Below are 21,016 nucleotides of genomic sequence, written 5' to 3'. Positions count from 1 at the left end.
AAAATTCAGTTTTATGTTTTATTAATTTATTATAAGCTTAGTTCTATGTTAAATACTATACAGAAATACATTACAAAACAAGTGACAAAGTTAAAATGAACAAAAAATTATTTTGAAGGTACCTACCCAGAACATATAATTAATGAATAACCTTTACTTATGTTTTTTCGTTATAAAATTTCTCAAAATTAATTAACCTCTATATATCACTATTGCTCGCCATAAATTGTGACAATACATTCTTACAACTCTTATTAATTGATTACTTACCTACATAAGTTTTAACAAAATAATAATATAATCTTAAGAGATAAACAAAAATATACTACTTAACTTGTAAAAGACAAAAGATATTAAATACAAAAAAGTTAGCCATTATTTTAAAATGCTATTCACTTCACTATCACTAGAACTATCTTGTAAATTACTTATGTCTATAAATTCTATATCAGATTCAAGCGGATAATGCAGCAAAAGCTCTCTGGCTTCGGAAGAAAGAATCATTCCCTTTTGCTTTGTCATTCGAGGTCTAAGACTCGTTATCACTGGATCAGAAGACAATAGAAGATTATGCAAAATGTCTTCATTTGTCGCTGTCCTACTTATTTTTCTGGAATGGTTCTCTCTGTATTTCCGGAAGTCTTTGTTACGAGCTTCTGCTGCTTCTCCAGATAGTTTTCCTATGGGCATAGCACCAAAAAATGGATAAAATTCAAAATTTTCTCAGTAGGTACTGTAAAAACACTGCAAAGATGTATGTGGAATTTTATCCATGGTATTACATGCCATCGAGCTATTGATCCATGGAGCAGATATAATTAAACATTTTGGTGCTATGCCCATAGGAAAACTATCTGAAGAAGCAGCAGAAGCTCGTAACAAAGATTTCCGGAAATACAGAGAGAACCATTCCAGAAAAATAAGTAGGACAGCGACAAATGAAGACATTTTGCATAATCTTCTATTGTCTTCTGATCCAGTGATAACGAGTCTTAGACCTCGAATGACAAAGCAAAAGGGAATGATTCTTTCTTCCGAAGCCAGAGAGCTTTTGCTGCATTATCCGCTTGAATCTGATATAGAATTTATAGACATAAGTAATTTACAAGATAGTTCTAGTGATAGTGAAGTGAATAGCATTTTAAAATAATGGCTAACTTTTTTGTATTTAATATCTTTTGTCTTTTACAAGTTAAGTAGTATATTTTTGTTTATCTCTTAAGATTATATTATTATTTTGTTAAAACTTATGTAGGTAATCAATTCATAAGAGTTGTAAGAATGTATTGTCAAAATTTATGACGAGCAATAGTGATATATAGAGGTTAATTAATTTTGAGAAATTTTTAAACGAAAAAACATAAGTAAAGGTTATTCATTAATTATATGTTCTGGGTAGGTACCTTCAAAATAATTTTTTGTTCATTTTAACTTTGTCACTTGTTTTGTAATGTATTTCTGTATAGTATTTAACATAGAACTAAGCTTATAATAAATTAATAAAACATAAAACTGAATTTTGAAATGTTGAATTTTTTGTCCTTTTCTGACCCATTTCTTTCAAAGAATTGCAACTTTAGGCTGATGCTGATTTTGCATTTGAGTAGTCAACTAGACAAAGATTACAGAAAATAAGGTCTCGCGGCTGGATCGGTATGGACTTGGCAGAAATTTAACTGTCTTTGATACGTTTCATACAAAAAAAACAGAAAATGTTTTTTTCTGACCAAAGTATAAAGTTTAGGAAAAAATGACCTAACATAACATTTATTGTGTTTGATTAGCTCTATCTATTGGCATAATCAAATATGTGATAAACGAAAGTTGAATCGTAAGTCCCGTAAGGTCGATAGCGATAAGCGCTGATTGAGGAAAGTCGTCGACCACACCGGCGGGGTCGGTATCGGGGTCCCGAAGTGTCAGGTGTCGCGAGCTGATTGGCTGCCTCTATGGCTAGAGTAATCGGGTCGTCGGGATCGTGGGGGGGGGGAGGTTAAACGGGTCGCATTGTTACAGTACTAATCTACCTATGTGACAGGAATCGAATGGTCATGGCATCGTACACGCCTCCTTTAAGGAAGAGAGCTGTCTTGCTGTGTCTTTAGGGGCTAATATAAACCACGGATAAATTCTTACGACTCTTTTTACAAAATCACTACCTTTTAAATGTAGAAAAAGCTGATTTGGCACGAAAAACTTCTAATCATCGTGAACGAACTGAATTTCGCTTGAATAAATTCAAAGATTGCCCTAATGATACTTCACAACTCACAAGAGACGAAGAGAGTTATTACAGAAAACTTTATTTTATTTTCCGCCCGAAGGGGAATTGTAATCAGCGCAATTTCTTCAGTTTAAAATCTAATATTGTAAATTGTGAAGGTAACGCTGTCTGTCTGTTACCTTTTCATGCTTAAACCGCTGAATTGATCCCTAGTTTGGTTAGGACCTTACATGCTGATCACCTGATTGTCCGAATACCAGCCTCATCAACCCTGGTGTCAGGGTTATGATTGAGCCGCCAATGGCCCCCGACATGACTCATGTAACGATTACTCACTTACATCAGTAAATAGTAACCGGGACCAACGGCTTAACGTGTCTTCCGAAGCCCGGATCGTCGTACTTTCGGACAATCAGGTGATCAGCCTGTAATATCCTAACCAAACTAGGGATCACAAAGTGATTTTTGTAATATCTCCCTGTCGGGATTCAAACCCGGGGCCTCCGGATCGTGAGTCCAACGCTCCACCACTGAATTAAATTATGTGCCAAGTTGCTTGTCGATTCATTCGCTTATCTCTAACAGTCACTATGGATATCAAATAGGCGCTCAGTTTTCCTTCCTTTTGTTCTATTGTGATAAACTTTGCAAATTCAGCTAACATTTCGCTGAACAAGCAAAATTAAACAAAAGCACTACTTAAATGATTTTCTGAATTTCTCATCAGGAATTCAAAGGACTAATACACTTTCTGGGCGTAATTATTCCTTTTTAACTATCTCAATGTCTTTGCGACTCAAAGACGGACTTTCCAGGCTTCGTTCTCCCAAAAATATATAGATGGCGCTGAAGAGATTTCCCTGACGTGAATTTCCATAGCTTTAATCATCATCTCCCTAGCGTTATCCCGTTTTTCACAGGGTCCGCTTACCTAACCTGAAGATTTGACAGGTCCGATTTTTTACAGAAGCGACTGCCTGTCTAACCTTCCAACCGGCGAAGGTAAAACCAGCGCAATACAGGTTAAGTCTTCATACCTCCGAAAATGCATTTCTCGGGAATGTGGGCTTCCTCGCGATGTTTTCCTTCACCGCTGAGCACGTGATAATCATTTATGATCCGAACAGGAATTCGAAAACAAATTCGACACTCATTGCACAGTACCTACACAATTTTTTAATCAATTGTACGCATTTATGACAAGAGTCTATCTGTGTTGATGACCCCTTTCTGGTGGAGACCCGTAGGCCTATGCAGCCTCTGCTTAGCGGCACTGTTATGTAATGTTTTCCTTCATCGCTGAGCACGTTATAATCATTTATGAATTTCCATAGCTTTAATCATTAAAAAAATAAAGCTCATGACTATATTCTCAATGGGGTAGAAGTACTTTGCAGGAACGTTATTAAAAGTTATTGTTTCTTTAATTTCTCATTTTTTCCCAACAAAAAGGCGCTTAAGTTTCTCGCGACGACGTTTCTGTTTGTGACACCGTAACGAAAAAAAAAGTTTACTTGATTGTACTAAAAACGATGGTTGGTGTTTTTCTTGTGGGAAATGTTTAATTAAGATTTTCAGTTTTTTTTCTGCGCCGAATGAAATAGAACACGAACAATTCGCTATATACGTCATCAACATTTCGCTGAACTGACGTCCCTTTTTCGAGATAAGGTTTAAATTCATTATTTTGTTCACTACTCTATTCTGTGTACCTATTTTTTACCTACTAATTTTTAAAATAATTGATTTTCTTTCTTTCATAGTGTGACTGACTGTTCGCGTTGTTCGATTTACACCCTAGATGGTTTTTTAATAATCGTTTTTATTTTAAATTTGGATTGTATGCAGCTTAAAGCATAAGAGTCTGAAACTAATTTAAAAAATCCACTTGGTCTAAATTATACCCCAAAGTTTTCGTTTCGGTTTCGTTACCTGCAAACTGTACCTGGGGAGTTAGAATGGCCACATCGAAGCAATTCATCTAAGAAAGCAATATTGCAATTTGACATTTGCGCATAAAAAGTAAGTGTGCAAAGCAAACAAATGTCAAATAGCAATATTGCTATCTAAATGAATTCACCCCGCAACCGCAGGCAGGCAGGCAGGCAGGTAGGCGCCGCTACTTCAAAAGCGCACCGCTGATACCGGGCAGCAGCGGTATCAGTACTGGTTGAAGGCCGATTTGGATTTTGGTAGGGCTCTAGCTAGAACATCACCGAATGAGAAATTGGTCGGTGTGCTGCGGAACGGAAGGCGATTGGGGCAACCACCGTTCTACACGCACTATCTATGGAGTAATGAAGGCGATTGCTCCACCGACAAGAGCGCAGCTCTTAAATAAAGAGAGAGAGATGAATTGCTTTGATATGGCCATTTTAACCCCCTAGGTAGGTTATAAAGCGAATAAATGAATTATGAATTACGGTGTCACTAACACCCAGTATAGATGACTTACCTCTGGCCCTGCCGCGATGCCTCGGGGAGTTGGCAGGCGTGCTCTCTGAGCTGTCTGCATACTCGGTGCCACTGCTGTCCGGAGCCAGTGAGAGCACAGCACCAGCTGGACACCGCTCGCGACTCCTGCTACGCTGCCAGCGGCTCTGTGGACAATTTACACACATAGGCATAAGTAATAATACTACGTATAGAACGGCAACTCTCCGCTCCCCACCAGCGGCTGAGCTAGGTTTACCTCACCCCCCGTCGGCCTTAGGTACTTTAGTCTTCAATCGTACGGGCGTCAGACGTCACACACACAGTTGCGCGAGTACGATAACTTCAATACCTAAGTAGTGTAAGTATGTAAAACTCGGTGTGTGTGGTGTGTGTTCTGTGTGTGTTCTGTGTGTGTGTGTGTGTGTGTGTGTGTATTGTATACCCTCATTGGTTTTTAAAAGATGTGTTGCTGTTACAGTTTCTTGTCATTTCTTCTTCTCAGCCATAACACCTTGGGAAATGACGTAAATTCAAAAATGTTACATTGACCTTCAACAAGTTTATCCATGATAATTACGTTGTGTGTGTGTGTGTGTGTGTGTGTGTGTGTGTGTGTGTGTGTGTGTGAATGTGTATCTGTGTGTGACTATGGCTAAAATTTATCTGAGGTGTTGACTGCAATGCTGACGAATATCAGCGAAGCAATTCATCTAAGAGAGCAATATTGCAGTTTGACATAAATTTGCGCATATACAGTCATGAGCAATGTAATGTATATACCCACTTTAGGACTCTGTCGCACTAACAAATTTGACATTTAGTGAGACTTACGGTTCAATTTGTCAAAAAAGTTAATGTGACATGGTACCAAAGTGTAGGTATACATATTAATGCTCGTGACCGTACATAATATGTAAAAGCACGTAAAAGTAAGTGCTCAAATAGCAGTATTGCTTTCTTAGATGAATTGCTTCGATGTGGCCATTTTAACACCCCAGTTCTACATTAAGTCATGTCGAAAGTATTTACCTTCAAGTTGGTGAAGAAGTGTTGTGTCCTGTGCACGACGGAGAGGGGCGCGTGGTGGGCAGAACGGGCGCGGGGAGGCGAGTGCGGGGGGGTCGCGCAGGACAACTCCGACGCTGACTTTGATAGCCGCCCGCTGAGCGCCTCTGAGCGTTCTGTCGGAGAAAGCAATGAAAAATATCTTCTTCATTTTCTTATCCTATTATCCCCAGTTAGGGTGTAAGTACTTATAAAAAATATGTTTTCCCTACTCAAGATGTTTCCTGATTTCTTCTTCTTATCGTGTGGATTGTGAGCTGGAATACCAGCCTCATCAACCCTGGTGTCAGGGTTACTATTGAGCCGCCAAAGGCCCCTGACATGGCTCATGTAACGACTACTTACTTACAACAGTAAGTAGTAACCGGAACCAACGGCTTAACGTGCCTTCCGAAGCACGGATCATCTTACTTTCGGACAATCTGGTGATCAGCCAGTAATGTCCTACCCAAACTATGGACCACAAAGTAATTTTTGTGATATGTCCCCACCGGGAATCGAACCCAGGACCTCAGGATCGTGAGCCCAACGTTCAACCACTGGACCACGGAGGTCGTTTTCTGATTTCAAATAAATGCCTACAAAAGAAAAAATCATCAAAATCGGTCCTGTCCCTCGCAAATTAGAAATGAAACCCTTCATTGACTCTACTCGACAAGACACATGGTAAGTATTGTTACAGTTGTTACAATAAAGTCACAAAAATATAAGAGAGCGATATACAGAGTGTTAGTGGAATTTTCCGTAAAACACAAAAAATTTTCATCAAATCTCTGACAGAACAATCCACTTGATATGAACACAGAATCATGGTCTGAATCATTCTCCTCAGTATTTGTTACGATGTCACTAACACCCTATCTACTTGTATGGCTACTTGTATGTACTTGTACAGGGTGTAAGTGACATCGTAACAAATACTGAGCATTATTTTGAGTGGAATTTTGTATCGCAAAAGTATAGAATTGAAAATAGTTTAAAAAACCTAAAAAAACATGAACTTTGAGACGGCAAATTCGAGACCGAACTTAAGCAATGTCCTTTTTGTAATCTCACAATTACAAATGATTAGTGATTTTTTTTAAAGAACGTCTAGGGCCCTGTGCCGAGGTTTTTCTTGCAGCTTCTTTTCCCCGGCTATACAGGTTGTGAGAAGCTGCAGTAGTTTTAGGCGGATGAGACGTTCGTTATGTAAAAATTGACGATTCAAAGTGTAACTATGTTACCTACTGAATAAAGATATTTTTGAATTAGAATTTGAATTAAAATGAAAAGATAAGTAATCCCGGTTGAAAGCGTTAGTTATCCTGTCTGTTAAATCTGAAAGGATTATGTAACTAGAGTTAATTTTGAGCGCCGTTTAAATTATCATCGACGGTAATTAAATGGGATTACGCCAAGGACCTTGAAAGCGACGACTTTTTAAAATGGTTGCAGTATTTAACACGTTCACTGTGTATAAACCACAAATGAGACATAATAAATTTGAAACTGAAAGTAAGTCCCATATGTGGGGCACTAGGGAAAATATAAAAATCCGACGTGAGGCTTTTCAGTTTTTTTTTTCTTGCCATAGTGTGTGGTACATAAATTTCAATGTGTTTATCGAAAAATAACATTGCACGTATCCTGCAGACACCTCCTAATTTTATTTTAAATTATACCTATCATTTTCTTATCTGCTGAAAAAAAAGGGACGGGTAATCGACAGGCATAAAATTTATGGAACACATGACAAATTTAAGCAGAAATCTAAAACAACCGTCTAAAAATGTTACATGGGCCAATAACCCGACAGAGTCAAGTAGACAGCACGTCAAACCGTCAAGATGCCTATTTTATTCGCCCGCGTTATTCATTCGTTTTAAAATTAACTTGTTGTAAATCATCCGTCCCTTTCCTTTTCGGCGGATAAGAAAATGACGGGTATAATTTAAAATAAAATTAGGAGGTGTCTGCAGGATACGGGGCCAAAGTCGGATTTAGTGGTTTAGAGCTCAAGCCAGGACTCGAACACGCGTTTTCCGAACATGCTGTCAATGTTGTCATTAAACGATCGTAAACTTTAAACTAATAACGTTTTGAGCACGCAACATGCCGTGTCTAACCGCAGCATGAAATAGGAATACTAAATTAATTGGCAGCGGTAACTACCGACTTACTCTAACTATTTTTTTTATACTTAAGTAAATCTAGACAGTGGACACTTCCACACCACTCCGCCCCGCTGCTGTTTTTGTGGTGATACACCCAAATACATATTATATAAACATGTATAGTATACATATAATTAATGTTATGTTATGTTGTGTTGTTGTGTTATTTTGGTGCAGAGAGGCAACGTGGCCATTATTCTGGAGACTTTGCCTCGATGTGGTGAGCTGGAGGACATTTTTAATTTATAGCTTTCAAATTCAAATTCAAAATTCAAATTCAAATTAATTCTTTATGTTTTGTGTTTAATAATATGTGTGTTGTTACAATTGTAGTTGGATGGAATGTATTTTTTCTTAATAAATAATTTTACTTTCTATTAATGTTAAGACCCGGGAAGTACATCTGGAGCACTGGTGATCCCGAAACACAGGCTCTGGCTTATCTCGGGCACCAGTCTCCACTGGTACATAAGGGTATGTCAATTGTGCATTATTTTATGTAACCCACCTATGTACATTGTGGAGAACAAATAAAAAGATCTTTATTATTATTATTATATACATAAACTCACGCCTATTTCCCACCGGGGTTAGCAGAGACTATGAAATTCGATTGGCTTCCACAGGACTCCCCTCAATCAACCTGAAGGGGGGAACTCCATCACGCTGGTCCAGTGCGGGTTGGTCGACGCATTTGGGCTACTGCCCGGGACGCTTAACGTGCCTGCCGAAGCACGGAATCATCTTACTTTATCGGACACAAAGAACAGTCTCACAAAGTGATTTTGGACAGTGTCCCCGTCGGAAATCGAACCCGGACCTTCAGATCGTGAGCGTGGTCAAACACGGAATTTACATAAAACAGAAAAATTACAGTAAGTACCTACTCATAGTAAATTACAATCCAACACGCATTAAAACGTGAACTTATTATACCCTAAGGAATTAATGGGGACAGACAAACAACACGTCTGGTCTGTTTTTATTTACAAGTGAATACGTTAGTGAGTTGCGGACTCAAGGATCTAATCACGAGTACTAATTTACACTTTGAAACCATGTCACATTAACTTTTTGGACAAATTAAACCGAAAGTCTCATTAAATGTCAAATATGATAGTGCGACGGGGTTCTAAAGTGGATACCTGATATTGCTCATGACTGTATGGTAAACTATAATGGTGACCATCGCCCCATATAAGAGCCCTATCTCACTAGGAAAGAACACAGCGCAACAAACCTAGTTTTTTTTACGTGATTTATTGTAGATTTGCCGCAGATGGCATTAACTACTTGGCCGGACAAATGGGGAGCGCTGAAGACTCTCACCTGGTACAACGTTTAAGACAACAGGCCTGAGGGTGCCCAGTTGGGCGCGAACCTCAGCTCAGGGCATCGTCTGAGAGGGAAAATATTTGAAAGAATTGACTCATGTAACGACTACTTACTTACATTAGTAAGTAGTAACGGGGACCAGCGGCTTAACGTGCCTTCCGAAGCACGGATCATCTTACTTTTGGCCAAACAAGGGATCACAAAGTACGCTCAACCACTGGACCACGGAGGCCGTTATTTTGTTAATAGCCTGACCGCACTGTTGGTCGCCATTTCACCTCAGGTGTCCTAATAATCCATCATGTCAGAAAGGACACAATCCCTCTGTCGGGTTTTACGACACGCCTATCGGGTATTATTACACTCAAGCGAAGAAAGTTGTGATTTATAACTTCTGTTGCGAAATAAATTTAGCAGGGCGTAAAGTCGTTAAACAACAATTTTAGTATAGGACAACTTAATTTACTTCGAGCCCCGAGCCGTGGTGGCCTAGTTGGAAGAACGCTTGTCTCTCACTTTGAGATCGCAGGTTTGAATCCCAGCACGGACCTAAACCAATGATTTTCGAATCCATGTCTAGATCAACGTAAAAAAAACGCGCTTTACATAAAAGTAAGTCAGTTAAAGTAATAAGAATTCTAATAGTCTCTGCTTACCCCGGTGGGAAATAGGCGTGTATGTGTTAAAGTAATAAGCACCTAAGCTCTTAGTATAACGTTCACCAGTTTATTTAGCATATAACTTTTTCGTTTATTCGACACTAAATTAACAGAGTGTTTTGAGGAGCTCGGTGGCGCAGCGATAAACGCGCTCGGTCTGCGATTGTTGAAGTTAAGCAACTTTCGCAAATGCCGGTCATAGGATGGGTGACCACAAAAAAAAAAATTCAGCTCGAGCTCCTCCGTGCTTCGGAAGGCCGTTAAGCCGTTGGTCCCGGCTGCATTAACAGTCGTTAATAACAATCAATCCACACTGGGCCCGCGTGATGGTTTAAGGCCCCATCTCCCTATCCATCCATAGAAAAGGCCTGTGCCCCAGCAGTGGGGACGTTAATGGGCTGATAATGATGATTGTTTACATCTAAGTTTCATATATCTACTTAATTATATTATTGTTTAATGTAAGTTTCATGGCGCATTGGCGCTTCTGCTCTGTAAAGTTGTGAAATGTAAATAAATAATAATAATAAGGGGCCTCTACGTGTTGGCTTCGACCCCACGCACACCTTCCAAAAGTCCGGGACTCCATGGGCCCGAGATATGGAAATGACATACAAATAATAATTACTTATAATGTTAATTTAGTATAGTGCTATTAGAGTAGCCCTTGTGTCGCCACTCTGTTGCTTTCAAATGAAACTGTCCAGTCATCGTCAATGTGTCACTCTCTCAAGGACCCTACTCCCAGCTGCGGAACCATTGCATAGAACACTCCTTCGTTAGATGAATGGAAAATATTGTTAAGCTAATATACTTATTGCTTACATAATCATCATCATCATAACATAACAACATAACATAACAAATACTTTATTGCACAAACAGGAAAAAACAAAACATCATCATTGTTTATTACTAACATATTATTATACCTAATCTTAGTATTAATCATCTTACTTTATCGGACAACCAGATGATTCAGCCTGAAACGTCCTAGCCAAGCAAAGAACAGTCTCACAAAGTGATTTTGGACAATGTCCCCCTCGGAAATCGAACCCGGACCTTCAGATCGTGAGCGTGGTCAAACACGGAATTTACATACAGAAACAGAAAAAATATACTGTAAGTACCTACTCATAGTAAATTACAATCCAACACGCATTATAAACGTGAACTTATTATACCCTAAGGAATTAATGGGGACAGACAAACAACACGTCTGGTCTGTTTTTATTTACAAGTGTATACGGTCACGTGTACTAATATACACTTTGAAACCATGTCCCATTAACCATTTTGACAAATTAAACCGTAAGTCTCATTTAATGTCAAATATGATAGTGCGATAGGGTTCTTAAGTGGGTAATATGATATTACTCATGAGTTCATGACTGTACAGAAAAACCTACTCCGCTTTATGAGACACCGTATTTGATATTTTGTTTGAAACTCTGTTATTATAATTTAAAAATAAAAAAAAGCTTTTGTTTTCTTTCAAAAAATATTTTGTTTTAATTAACCTCGTGGGTTTGATCACCTGACACATTCCATTCTTCCCTGTGATTGCTTTTAACTCAGCCTATCCCTTTAGGGATCACGGGCGTGAGTTTATGTATATTCAATGTTTCCCCCGTGGTATGAGAGTAAAAAAACAGGGTGGCTTGTAGGCTTTTTTGAGGTCACTAAAACAAATTAATTTTGTATGAGGACAATGTTCTACCGTTTTAACCTAATTTGTTTGTTTTACCTGAAAAAGTGTACTTAAGCTAGGGATTATTCAGTTAAGCCTCGGGCTTATGTTAATTAATAAAGTTGAGCCTTGGACCCAAAGGAATGAAACGAAAAATTATTTTAAATACCAAATACATTCCATTCAACTACAATTGTAACAACATAATACACATTATTATAAAACAAATTTTATAATAATGTGTAGGTATGTTGTTCAAAAAATGTCCTCCAGCTCACCAAATCGAGGCAAAGTCCCCAGGATACTGGCCACTTTGCCTCTCTGTACCGCCAAACTGACCCTCTGGGGGCAAAATAACTGACAGCTCTAGGGTCGGAAGTTCTAGGGCGAGTTGAAATCGTCTTTAAAAACTGATATGCTTCTGGACCCCATGGGCGCAACGCCCAAAACCTTGGGCAAATGTTGGGCGCGCGCGCGGTGGGTTTTAAGTAACTAAGTACATTATTCTTTATAGAATTTCAGTGGCGTACGTTTTTTAATGATAGAGCAATTTGTTTACGAAATATAAGCCACAGGTAGAAGAAAGACTATAATTAGTTTCAAAAATATACTAACCTCTATTATACTAATATGCAGGCAATAAAGTGCATTGTAAAAAAAACCTATTATGCATGCAAAGTGGGTAAAACACTGCATAAAAACATGTTTTTAAAGTCCCTTCGTTGAATTCCCTGTCGTTATGCCGTAAGCATGCGTTTATCCCACACGCGATCTCGTGACACGCATATCTTAGCACGCTTTCGTGCATTATTGTTTATACTATGCTTTCGTGTAAGAATAGATGTGTTGACGTATGTATCTGAAATGCATTGGTCTGACAAAGGCAATTCTTTTTTTTTTTAAATATTGCGCTTTCTCTTTTCCTGCAGAGTTCTTTGTTGTATTTTCCTTTATAAACAGTAGTGTAGGTGTTCCATTGTATGTAAAAAATCTAGATTCTCATTTTGTATACATGAGCCTGTTTTTAAAAAGTAGTAGTACAGTCAAACATGAACCTTTGGTTACAATGGAGTTCATAAATGTACTTTTATTCTTTCCTGCTCCTTGCTGATTGCGTTTTATATTTTTTATTCGCTTCCAGTGAACCAATTCCACTGTAGAAACAGACAAACAAACTTTACCAAAGAGCTTCACTTGTTACCTAATGAAAATCGCTACGTTTGTTACAAGTTGTAACGGGGTTCAATTTCCGATGAGGACATCGTCGAAACCACTTTGTGAGACTGTCCTTTGTTTGGTTAGGACATTGTAAGCAAGCCAAGCAGTGTGTCGGGGCGTATATCAACTGATTAATTATGACATAACATAAGTGTATGACTTTTTCCCAACTGTATTTCCATCGTAAGGTGAACTGAGTACCCACGCTTCTCCTGAGCTATGTAGGTCCACCATTATAAAGGGTAACACGGCTCACTAACCATCACGTTGGTCTAACAGAAAGCTCATGATGTTTGTTACAATATAAAGGAAGTAGATGTCTAATTAATAACAAAAAAAAGCTAAAAAAGAGAAGAAAAAAGGGTTTAAGCTAAGGTTATAATGTTTATAATCATACTTGGTTGCGGCGAATGTTTCTTGGTAGACATGATGTGTTTCAGCTCTTGTCAGCTGTCGCAGCGCACGCACGCGATCATTGAGCACGCGTTCTGAAGCCAACGCGTGCGGGATGAATGCGTGCAGGCTAACCTCTTAACTCGAGATTGCACCTGCAACAAACGAAAATAATATTTCTCAAATTTCTAAACCAAGTCATTTTTTATATGCCACACGAAACTAAAGTAAGTACTTACAACTAAACTAAACTCTTCGATACATTGATGTTTATTATGTTACTATAGTGTTCGAAAAGTCGGTTGGATGTATTATGTTATTTTTAATTTATGATATCCACTAAATTAGTACTTAGGTAACATATTTATTATTATACATCAATATAATACAAAAACGCTTTATTGTACATATAAACACAACACTAAAAACAATTACAAAAACCAATGTCAACAACCAAACCAATTTCAATTATCAGTGTATGATGTTATTTTCTATTTTATGTTGTATTAACTTATTTATATTTATTACGACTAACGAGTTCACAGAGGAATAATTTCGAGCGTTAGTTGAGAAAAAAGCAGCATGGTTCTATTTTTATGTGTGTCACTTGACAAAATGAATGTTAACGGCGATAAGTAGATTTTCATGTAAAAAGTTAAAAACAGTTTTAGGCAAGCGCACAACTTAGGTACATGTTTGTCGGCACTTGTGAACATTGGCCTCGTGCCAAAGGAGATTTTGTCGATATCTTTATTTCAAGCCTACTGGGTAACTTCCTGCGACAAAAAATAGCTAAATAGTCCTACTTGGCTTGCTAAGCCAAAATATCCTCTAGGCCTGTGCTCAGCAGTGATAAGTATTTATCACCTCCTTAGCATTAGTCTGTTTTTCACAAAGTCCACTTACCACGGGGGGGGGGGGGTTAAAAAGGCCACATCAAAGCAAATTCATCTAAGAAAGCAATATTGTTATTTGACATTTGTTGGCATTGCGTACTTATTTTTACATGCGTGAATGTCAAATTTAAATATTGCTTTCTTAGATGAATTGCTTCGACGTGGCCTTTTTAAACCCCCTGGGGGGGGGGGGGGTTAAAATGGCCACATACAGCGTGAGCAATACAAAGTGTAGATATAGTAGCAAAAACAGGTAGAACAATGAAACATTCTCCTTGCAATTGCAACTTATCGCCTTCACTCTTACGAAGACTTAGAGGAAGGTTTTAAAAGGCTTAGCATACGTTTAGTCTACGGACTATAGGTAAGCACTAGGTACTTACTTTAGTGTATCAGGAGAAGCCATTAAATGCCGTAGGTTCCTACTTTCAACTTAGATTCTGTTCAAACAGGACCTCAGTACCACCCCGCTGGAGTGGTCCACGATTTCCCTCTTTCAGCGCTTCTAGGATAGATAGAATCTTTCAAATATTATTTTCTCAGACAACGCCCCGAGCCGAGGTTCGCGCTCAACTGGATACCCTAAGGCCTGTTTTTCTGCTCAAGACGTTCATATAAGTAGTCAAAGATTCACTTACTTATAAAATAATACGCCTGCCCGCCAGAATAATGTGCATAGAACAAGCCTTATCGACAAAGTGGCCCTGATTCCTGCAGACACCTCCTAATTTTATTTTAAGTTATACCTGTCATTTTCTTATCCGCCGAAAAGGAAAGAGACAGATGATTAACATATGCTAATTTTAAATGAATGATTGAATGAATTAATAACCCGTGCGAATCAAATAGGTAATTTTAATCTTGGGATAGCCCAACTGTCATAGATTAAAATTTGCCAATAATGGCAAATGTAAAATTTTTAGAGGGTTGTTTTAGATTTCTGTCCAAAACTGACGTGTGTTCCACAAATTTTATGCCTGTCCCTTTCTTTTTCAGCGGATAAGAAAATGATACAACTTACGGTGTCTACAGGAATTAGCACCAGTAACTAAATAAGATATGAAATGCCAATAACAAGCCTTCTACCCTAATAATAACGCAAATAAGAATGTATTAAGAACTTGATGGGTTTTAAAAATAGGCAAATACCACTGCTTTTATCGCTAAGCCGGAGCGAACAAATTTTGCTCGGGCCTAAAAACCAATTTACCCTTTAATGGAACCTTTCCTAAACGATTTCTCCACCAAATTCTACCATCCGATGTAATATTCAACACGCCTATCTACAAACCGTAAATAGCGGAATACGCAAAACCACAAAATGTTAACAGACAACTTTACTGAGATATTGTTCTCCCATTCATACAATTTGAGGATGTTCAGGGCAAGAGTGAATAAGCACTACTTATATCAGTTTGCGTGTTCCTTCTTAGACCTTAGACCACATCACTGCTCACCATTGACTGCTCATCACCTGGCGAGATCCTGGTCAAACTCACACAAATCTTTTACTTAATAACAATAATAAAAAAGATTCAGTTTTATATAAGTACGTCATTCTACTATGTACGGATAGGTATACAGGTTAGTGACGTACCACCTTAGGCCACATCGTAACTTCCCATCAAGTGAGACTGTGAACGCAAGCCTACTTTAAAATAAAATATAATATGATGGTCAGACAGTAAGGTCAGACAGGCAGTCGCTTAGTTCTGTAAAAAACCGGACCAGTCAAACCTTCAGTTTAAATAAGTGGACCCCGTGAAAAATGGAATGATGCTAGGGAGATGATGATGATGACCGGTATGGTTCCAGTCTATTATAGAAGCTAGCACCAGCACTTTACTCCTACTTATATCATCATCATCATAGTTAGATAACTTTACTAACCTTAATAGTTAGTTGAGGTGTGTGAAAATGACCCTGTGAAAATAATCTAGCTAGCACCAGCACTTTACTCCTACTTATATCATCATCATCATAGTTAGATAACTTTACTAACCAGCACTTTACTCCTACTTATATCATCATCATAGTTAGATAACTTTACTAACCAGCACTTTACTCCTACTTATATCATCATCATCATAGTTAGATAACTTTACTAACCCTAATAGTTAGTTGAGGTGTGTGAAAATGACCCTGTGAAAATAATCTTGTGTTTTCACAGGGTCCGCTTACCTAACCTGAAGATTTTCTACACAGACACAGACACACACACACGCACGCACACACACACACACACACACACTAAAATTTTGCATGCATTTTTTTCTTTTTGCGAGTTTCAAGTCGGTTTTTATTTTGTTATTCACCGATTGTACCATCCAAAGGGAGGTTGCGAGTCTTGAACGAAGTTTGTTATGATTTTATGAATAAATAAATGTTTTTTAGACATTAACTTAAACATAGTTCGGTAATCAGTTGTAACGTATACAAAAACATACTATTTCAGTGAGTGCGGACCAGCAAATAACTAGATGACCTAGAAGGTGAGTACTAGAAACAGCCAGTACACAATTCCACGCGACGTCACGTGTTGTTGGCAATTTACGTGAGTACCACTGAGTACCGCTATTAGCACAGTTGAAGAAACATGCATTAATCATAAAGTTTTATTCATTTTGTCTACACCGGACACATTACTCATCATCTCCCTAGCATTATCCCGTTTTCCACGGCGTCCGCTTACCTGACCTGAAGATTTGACAGGTCCAGTTTTTTTACAGAAGCGACAGCCTGTCTGACCTTTCAAATCGCGAAGGTAAACCCAGCCCAATACAGTTTAAGTCACATACCTCCGAAAATGCATTTCTCGGGAATGTGGGTTTTCTTACGATGTTTTCCTTCGCGAATACGTGTTTTATCTGTATATTTTTATCAATATTCGTCTTGACAAATATCCATAAATATAAGGATCACCCCAATACAGATAACTGTAACTCCATTTATGTATAGGAAATCCAATATCGGTCTAAATGGAAAAGTTGGCGGTACAAATAAAACTATTTGGATTCCGACGCGGATTCTGTCGGTCTGGAAGGAAACTTTATCGTATTTTTTTTTTGCTTTTTATTATTGTCCCTAATCCCTTATGGGGTGACCTCTCTCTTTATTTAAGAGCTGCGCTCTGGTCGGTGGAGTAATCGCCATTCCTCTCTTCTTCCCGCCAAATCCTTCACCTCCTGATACGACACGACCTGCACCTTCTCTTTTATTTGTTTCATAAGCGTTCTCCTAGGTCTACCCCTTCCTCTCTTCCCTTTAATTTTTCCTTCTATGATGTTTGTTATAAATGAATGGGGTGACCGGACCTACAAATAATCAAAGACAATTTACATCCACTGTTTGTGTTACTTGAAGCAATCCACATAATCTTTTTTTTTTTATTAGGATAAACCATCCCCCCAAGATAGAAGGGGATATATACACGCCTTTTCAAAGTCCTATGATGGACATGATGAACCTTATAGTATCAAGGAATCAGCCTATCAATTAACTTCTTCATTTTTATAAATTTTTTGAGCCGTGGTAACCCAGTTGAAAGAATGCTTAACTCTCACTATAAGATTGCAGGTAAGTACCTATTATTTTCGAAACCGTTTTTCGAATTAATATTCGAGTCATAAATGATTATCACGTGCTCAGCGGGAAAGGAAAACGTCGTGAGGAAACCCACATACCCGAGAAATGAATTTCGGAGGTTTGTGACTTAAACTGTATTTGGGCTGGATTTCCCTTCGCGGGTTGGAAGGTAAGACAGGCAGTCGCTTCTGTAAAAAAACCGGAGCTGTTAAATCTTCAGGTTAGGTAAAAACGGAAATGATGATTTTTATAAACTTTTTTGATATTACGAATTTATTTTTATGGAAGATAGGCAAGCATTTGATCACGATCTCACCCAATGGAAAGTGACAATGTGGTCGAGGATAAAATATTAATGTGTGTGAATTTTCATAAATAGTCTCTACCACTACCCACTAAGCTCGACCTCGTAGCTTCTATTCATAGAATAAGCCATTGTCGTTTTAAATTGGACAGTTTGGAGACTAATACATCGTTTCGTGACCAGATTCCGCAAAACGACAAAACTTTATCGTTCCTACTTTGCCAATATAACTTGTTCAATCAAAGAGCAAAAGTGCAGTCACTGAGCCCAGCGAATTATTTATAAAGTGTGATGAAATTATGAATCATTAGTTGTCATAATTATAAAATTTACGTTTTTGTTGATGGTTTTGGTCTATTACTACAGAAACAACACGTAACCAGGAGGTCTTAAGTGCAAAGAGTTAATTTATTACTTTGCAAGAAACTGATTGGACTTTTACTCCTTTTCGTACCCTGGGAAGTGACACGCCTGTTTAAGTACAGAAACAAACCCGCAGTCATTTAAGGGTCTTCAGACAAAAGTCGTTAGAAACGAGACTTGTATCAATGAGTTTATATATTAAAAAAACATTTCACTAACACAGTTGCCTCGACCATTCCTAACGGCGATATGGCTCACCTATTTTTATGACGTAACTTATTGTAGATAGATTTGCCGCAGATGGCATAACTACTTGGCCAGACAAATGAAGAGCGGTGAGGGCTCTCATCCGATATAAAATTTAAGACAACAGACCTGAGGGTGCCCAGTTGGGCACGAACCTCGGCTAAGGGCGTCGTCTGAGAGGAAGAATATTTAAAAGAATTAATCGACCTTAGTGGGTCGATAGCGATAAGCGCTGAATGAGGGTCGGTATCGGGGTTCTGAAGTGTTTAGTGTCGCGAGCTGATTGGCCGCCTCTTTGGCTAGAGGATACGGCTCACCACCTATCACGTTGGTCTAACAGAAAGCTCGGTGAAGCTTGGGTACTTAGTTCATTTTGCGATGGATGTACATGCACCTCTGACTACCCCAATTGCGATATAGTAGCTAGCTTATGTTATGTTCTTATCGTCAAGTACATTTTACATTGATAATTACGTCGATAAAATGATTTCCAATGTGAGTCAAATACTTCTTCATGTCCTTTAGAAACACACTCTACCAGGTGAGATTCTAGTTAATAAAGTAAAGAGTTCGGTGATTTGTGGGTACTCAGTTCATGATGTACCTCTGACTACCCCAATTGAGATATAGTCATGAGGTTAGTCGAACCTAAAGTACCTAATAATATTATACCGCCTTGGTACTTAGCTTTATAATATAAATATGTATAGACGAAAGAAGTACCTATATTCAAAACGCAGATAAACTATATTCTAATCTAATCTAGTCTACAAGATCCCACTGCTGGGCAAAGGCCTCCCCTTCCTCTTTCCATTTTTCGCGATCCTGTGCGTGCTCCGGCCAGTCCCTTCGGCAAGCGTCCAAGTCGTCACGCCATCTCTTCAAAAAGAGAAAAAGGTAAGAAAAAAAGAGAGAAAAGTATATTCAAAAAGAGAAAACTAATTCGAAAAAGTGTGATTCGTCCAAGTCTGGGACTTTGTGAGTGGCCCCTAGGGTGAGTGCATAAAAAAAATCTTTTAAAGTCTATTCATTAAAAAAAACTTATTTTCTTTCAACACTACGGGTCTTGGAAAACTGGTCCTCTTTCAAAAGAGGCGGATGTTCTTGAGAGGTTATTCAGGTAAGGGAATGGTTTCTGTAGGTTGCTATATATAAAGTGATGCGGTTTGGGTCGGAATAAATAAAAAGGATTTTCGATACGTTTACGGATTTTGACGGATTCGGATTTTACCTAGGGGAAGGCCGGGCATAGTGGATACCTTAAGGTATTTAAGGTTATAGCAGAAAAGGTTTACAATACAAAAACAAAATAATTATCACAAATCAATCTTTATTTATTGCTCTTACAAATACGAACTTCAGTAACCAAGAATATTTAAACAATAATCAACTGCAGTTCAAATAAAAAAAGTACGATTGTATTCGCTTTGCCCGGTACCCCGGGTAAAGCGGATACAGTACTTGGGCAAAGTGAATACCCCTAATCAGACTCTGAAAATATAGAAATAACTTTGATTAACTGAAACAAATAACTTTTATTGACCATAAAATTATAAAATTAAGATTGACAATTGTCACAGGTATACCCTTATGTGCCATCAAAAACAGAACAATTTTCGTGACACCATTGTTGACAAATGTCACATCGAATCCAATTTTCAATTAGTTTACCGTCTTCTTTTATATATATTTTCTTAATCTTCGGTGAAAACAGTTTTTTTATATTTATTCATCAACTGAAACTAGTAAAAGACCTTTTTACATAATAAGTCATCAGTGGATATGGTATCCACTTTGCCCTACTCACTTTGCCCCACTAGGTAAATTTTGAGGTTAACACATTTCATGCAAAAACGAATAATTCTGACTTTCTGTTAATTATACCATAAAAACCTACTTTGGTATGCTACTGAATTAAGACATTCCTAAGAATCAAGAACTAGTAATATAGGAGAATTAATCAATGTACTTACCGCGTAAAATCAATCTTTTATTTACGAAAACACAAATCTCCACTCCGCGGATGGGACATGACGCGGCCTCTCGCTTCTATGTTTGCCGCGTATTAATCCAAGATGGCCCGACGTAACAGTAGTGGTGTGTTGAATTAACATCTAATATTTTAGGAGTAGTGGAGAGTATTCGCTTTGCCCGGGGTATTCACTTTGCCCAGCCTTCCCCTACTTGATATTTTGTGAATTCAATTTCGTTTCACGTTATATTGGAGGACGAAAAAACAAAATAAAAGGAGCGTGGACTTCGTGGTGGCCATTTGCAGCAAATCTAGTACTTAAGTCACATTTAAAAAAAAACTTTCTTTTTTTAATCTTTTTTTTTCTTTTTCTTTCTACTTACTGATGTAAGTAAGTAGTCGTTACATGAGCCATGTCAGGGGCCTTTGGCGGCTCAATAGTAACCCTGACACCAGGGTTGATGAGGTTGGTAC

At 38.1% G+C, this 21,016-nt stretch overlaps 2 protein-coding genes across 5 annotated transcripts in view; one reads left to right on the top strand and one right to left on the bottom strand.

Moving 5' to 3' along the window:
* LOC126377515 (multiple C2 and transmembrane domain-containing protein) overlaps positions 1-13,302 on the bottom strand; it is an 81,927-nt gene extending 68,625 nt beyond the window's left edge. The window contains exons 1-3 of one of the 3 annotated variants that reach the window (XM_050025270.1): positions 13,181-13,302; positions 5,690-5,841; positions 4,680-4,824 (exon numbers count right to left, since the gene is read on the bottom strand). In XM_050025270.1, coding sequence (XP_049881227.1) covers positions 4,680-4,824; positions 5,690-5,841; positions 13,181-13,211 — 328 coding nt within the window. In that variant the 5' untranslated portion in view covers positions 13,212-13,302. The remainder of the gene's footprint in view (positions 1-4,679; positions 4,825-5,689; positions 5,842-13,180) is intronic. The other 2 variants (XM_050025269.1, XM_050025271.1) reach the window with 2 other exon arrangements.
* Positions 1-21,016, top strand: part of LOC126377543 (uncharacterized) — a 394,831-nt gene that overhangs the window by 300,450 nt on the left and 73,365 nt on the right. The window lies entirely within an intron of this gene.

The sequence above is a fragment of the Pectinophora gossypiella genome, chromosome 23, assembly GCF_024362695.1.
Source record: "Pectinophora gossypiella chromosome 23, ilPecGoss1.1, whole genome shotgun sequence".
Taxonomy (NCBI): Eukaryota; Metazoa; Arthropoda; class Insecta; order Lepidoptera; family Gelechiidae; genus Pectinophora; species Pectinophora gossypiella.
This window is presented reverse-complemented; position numbering and strand designations above follow the sequence as displayed.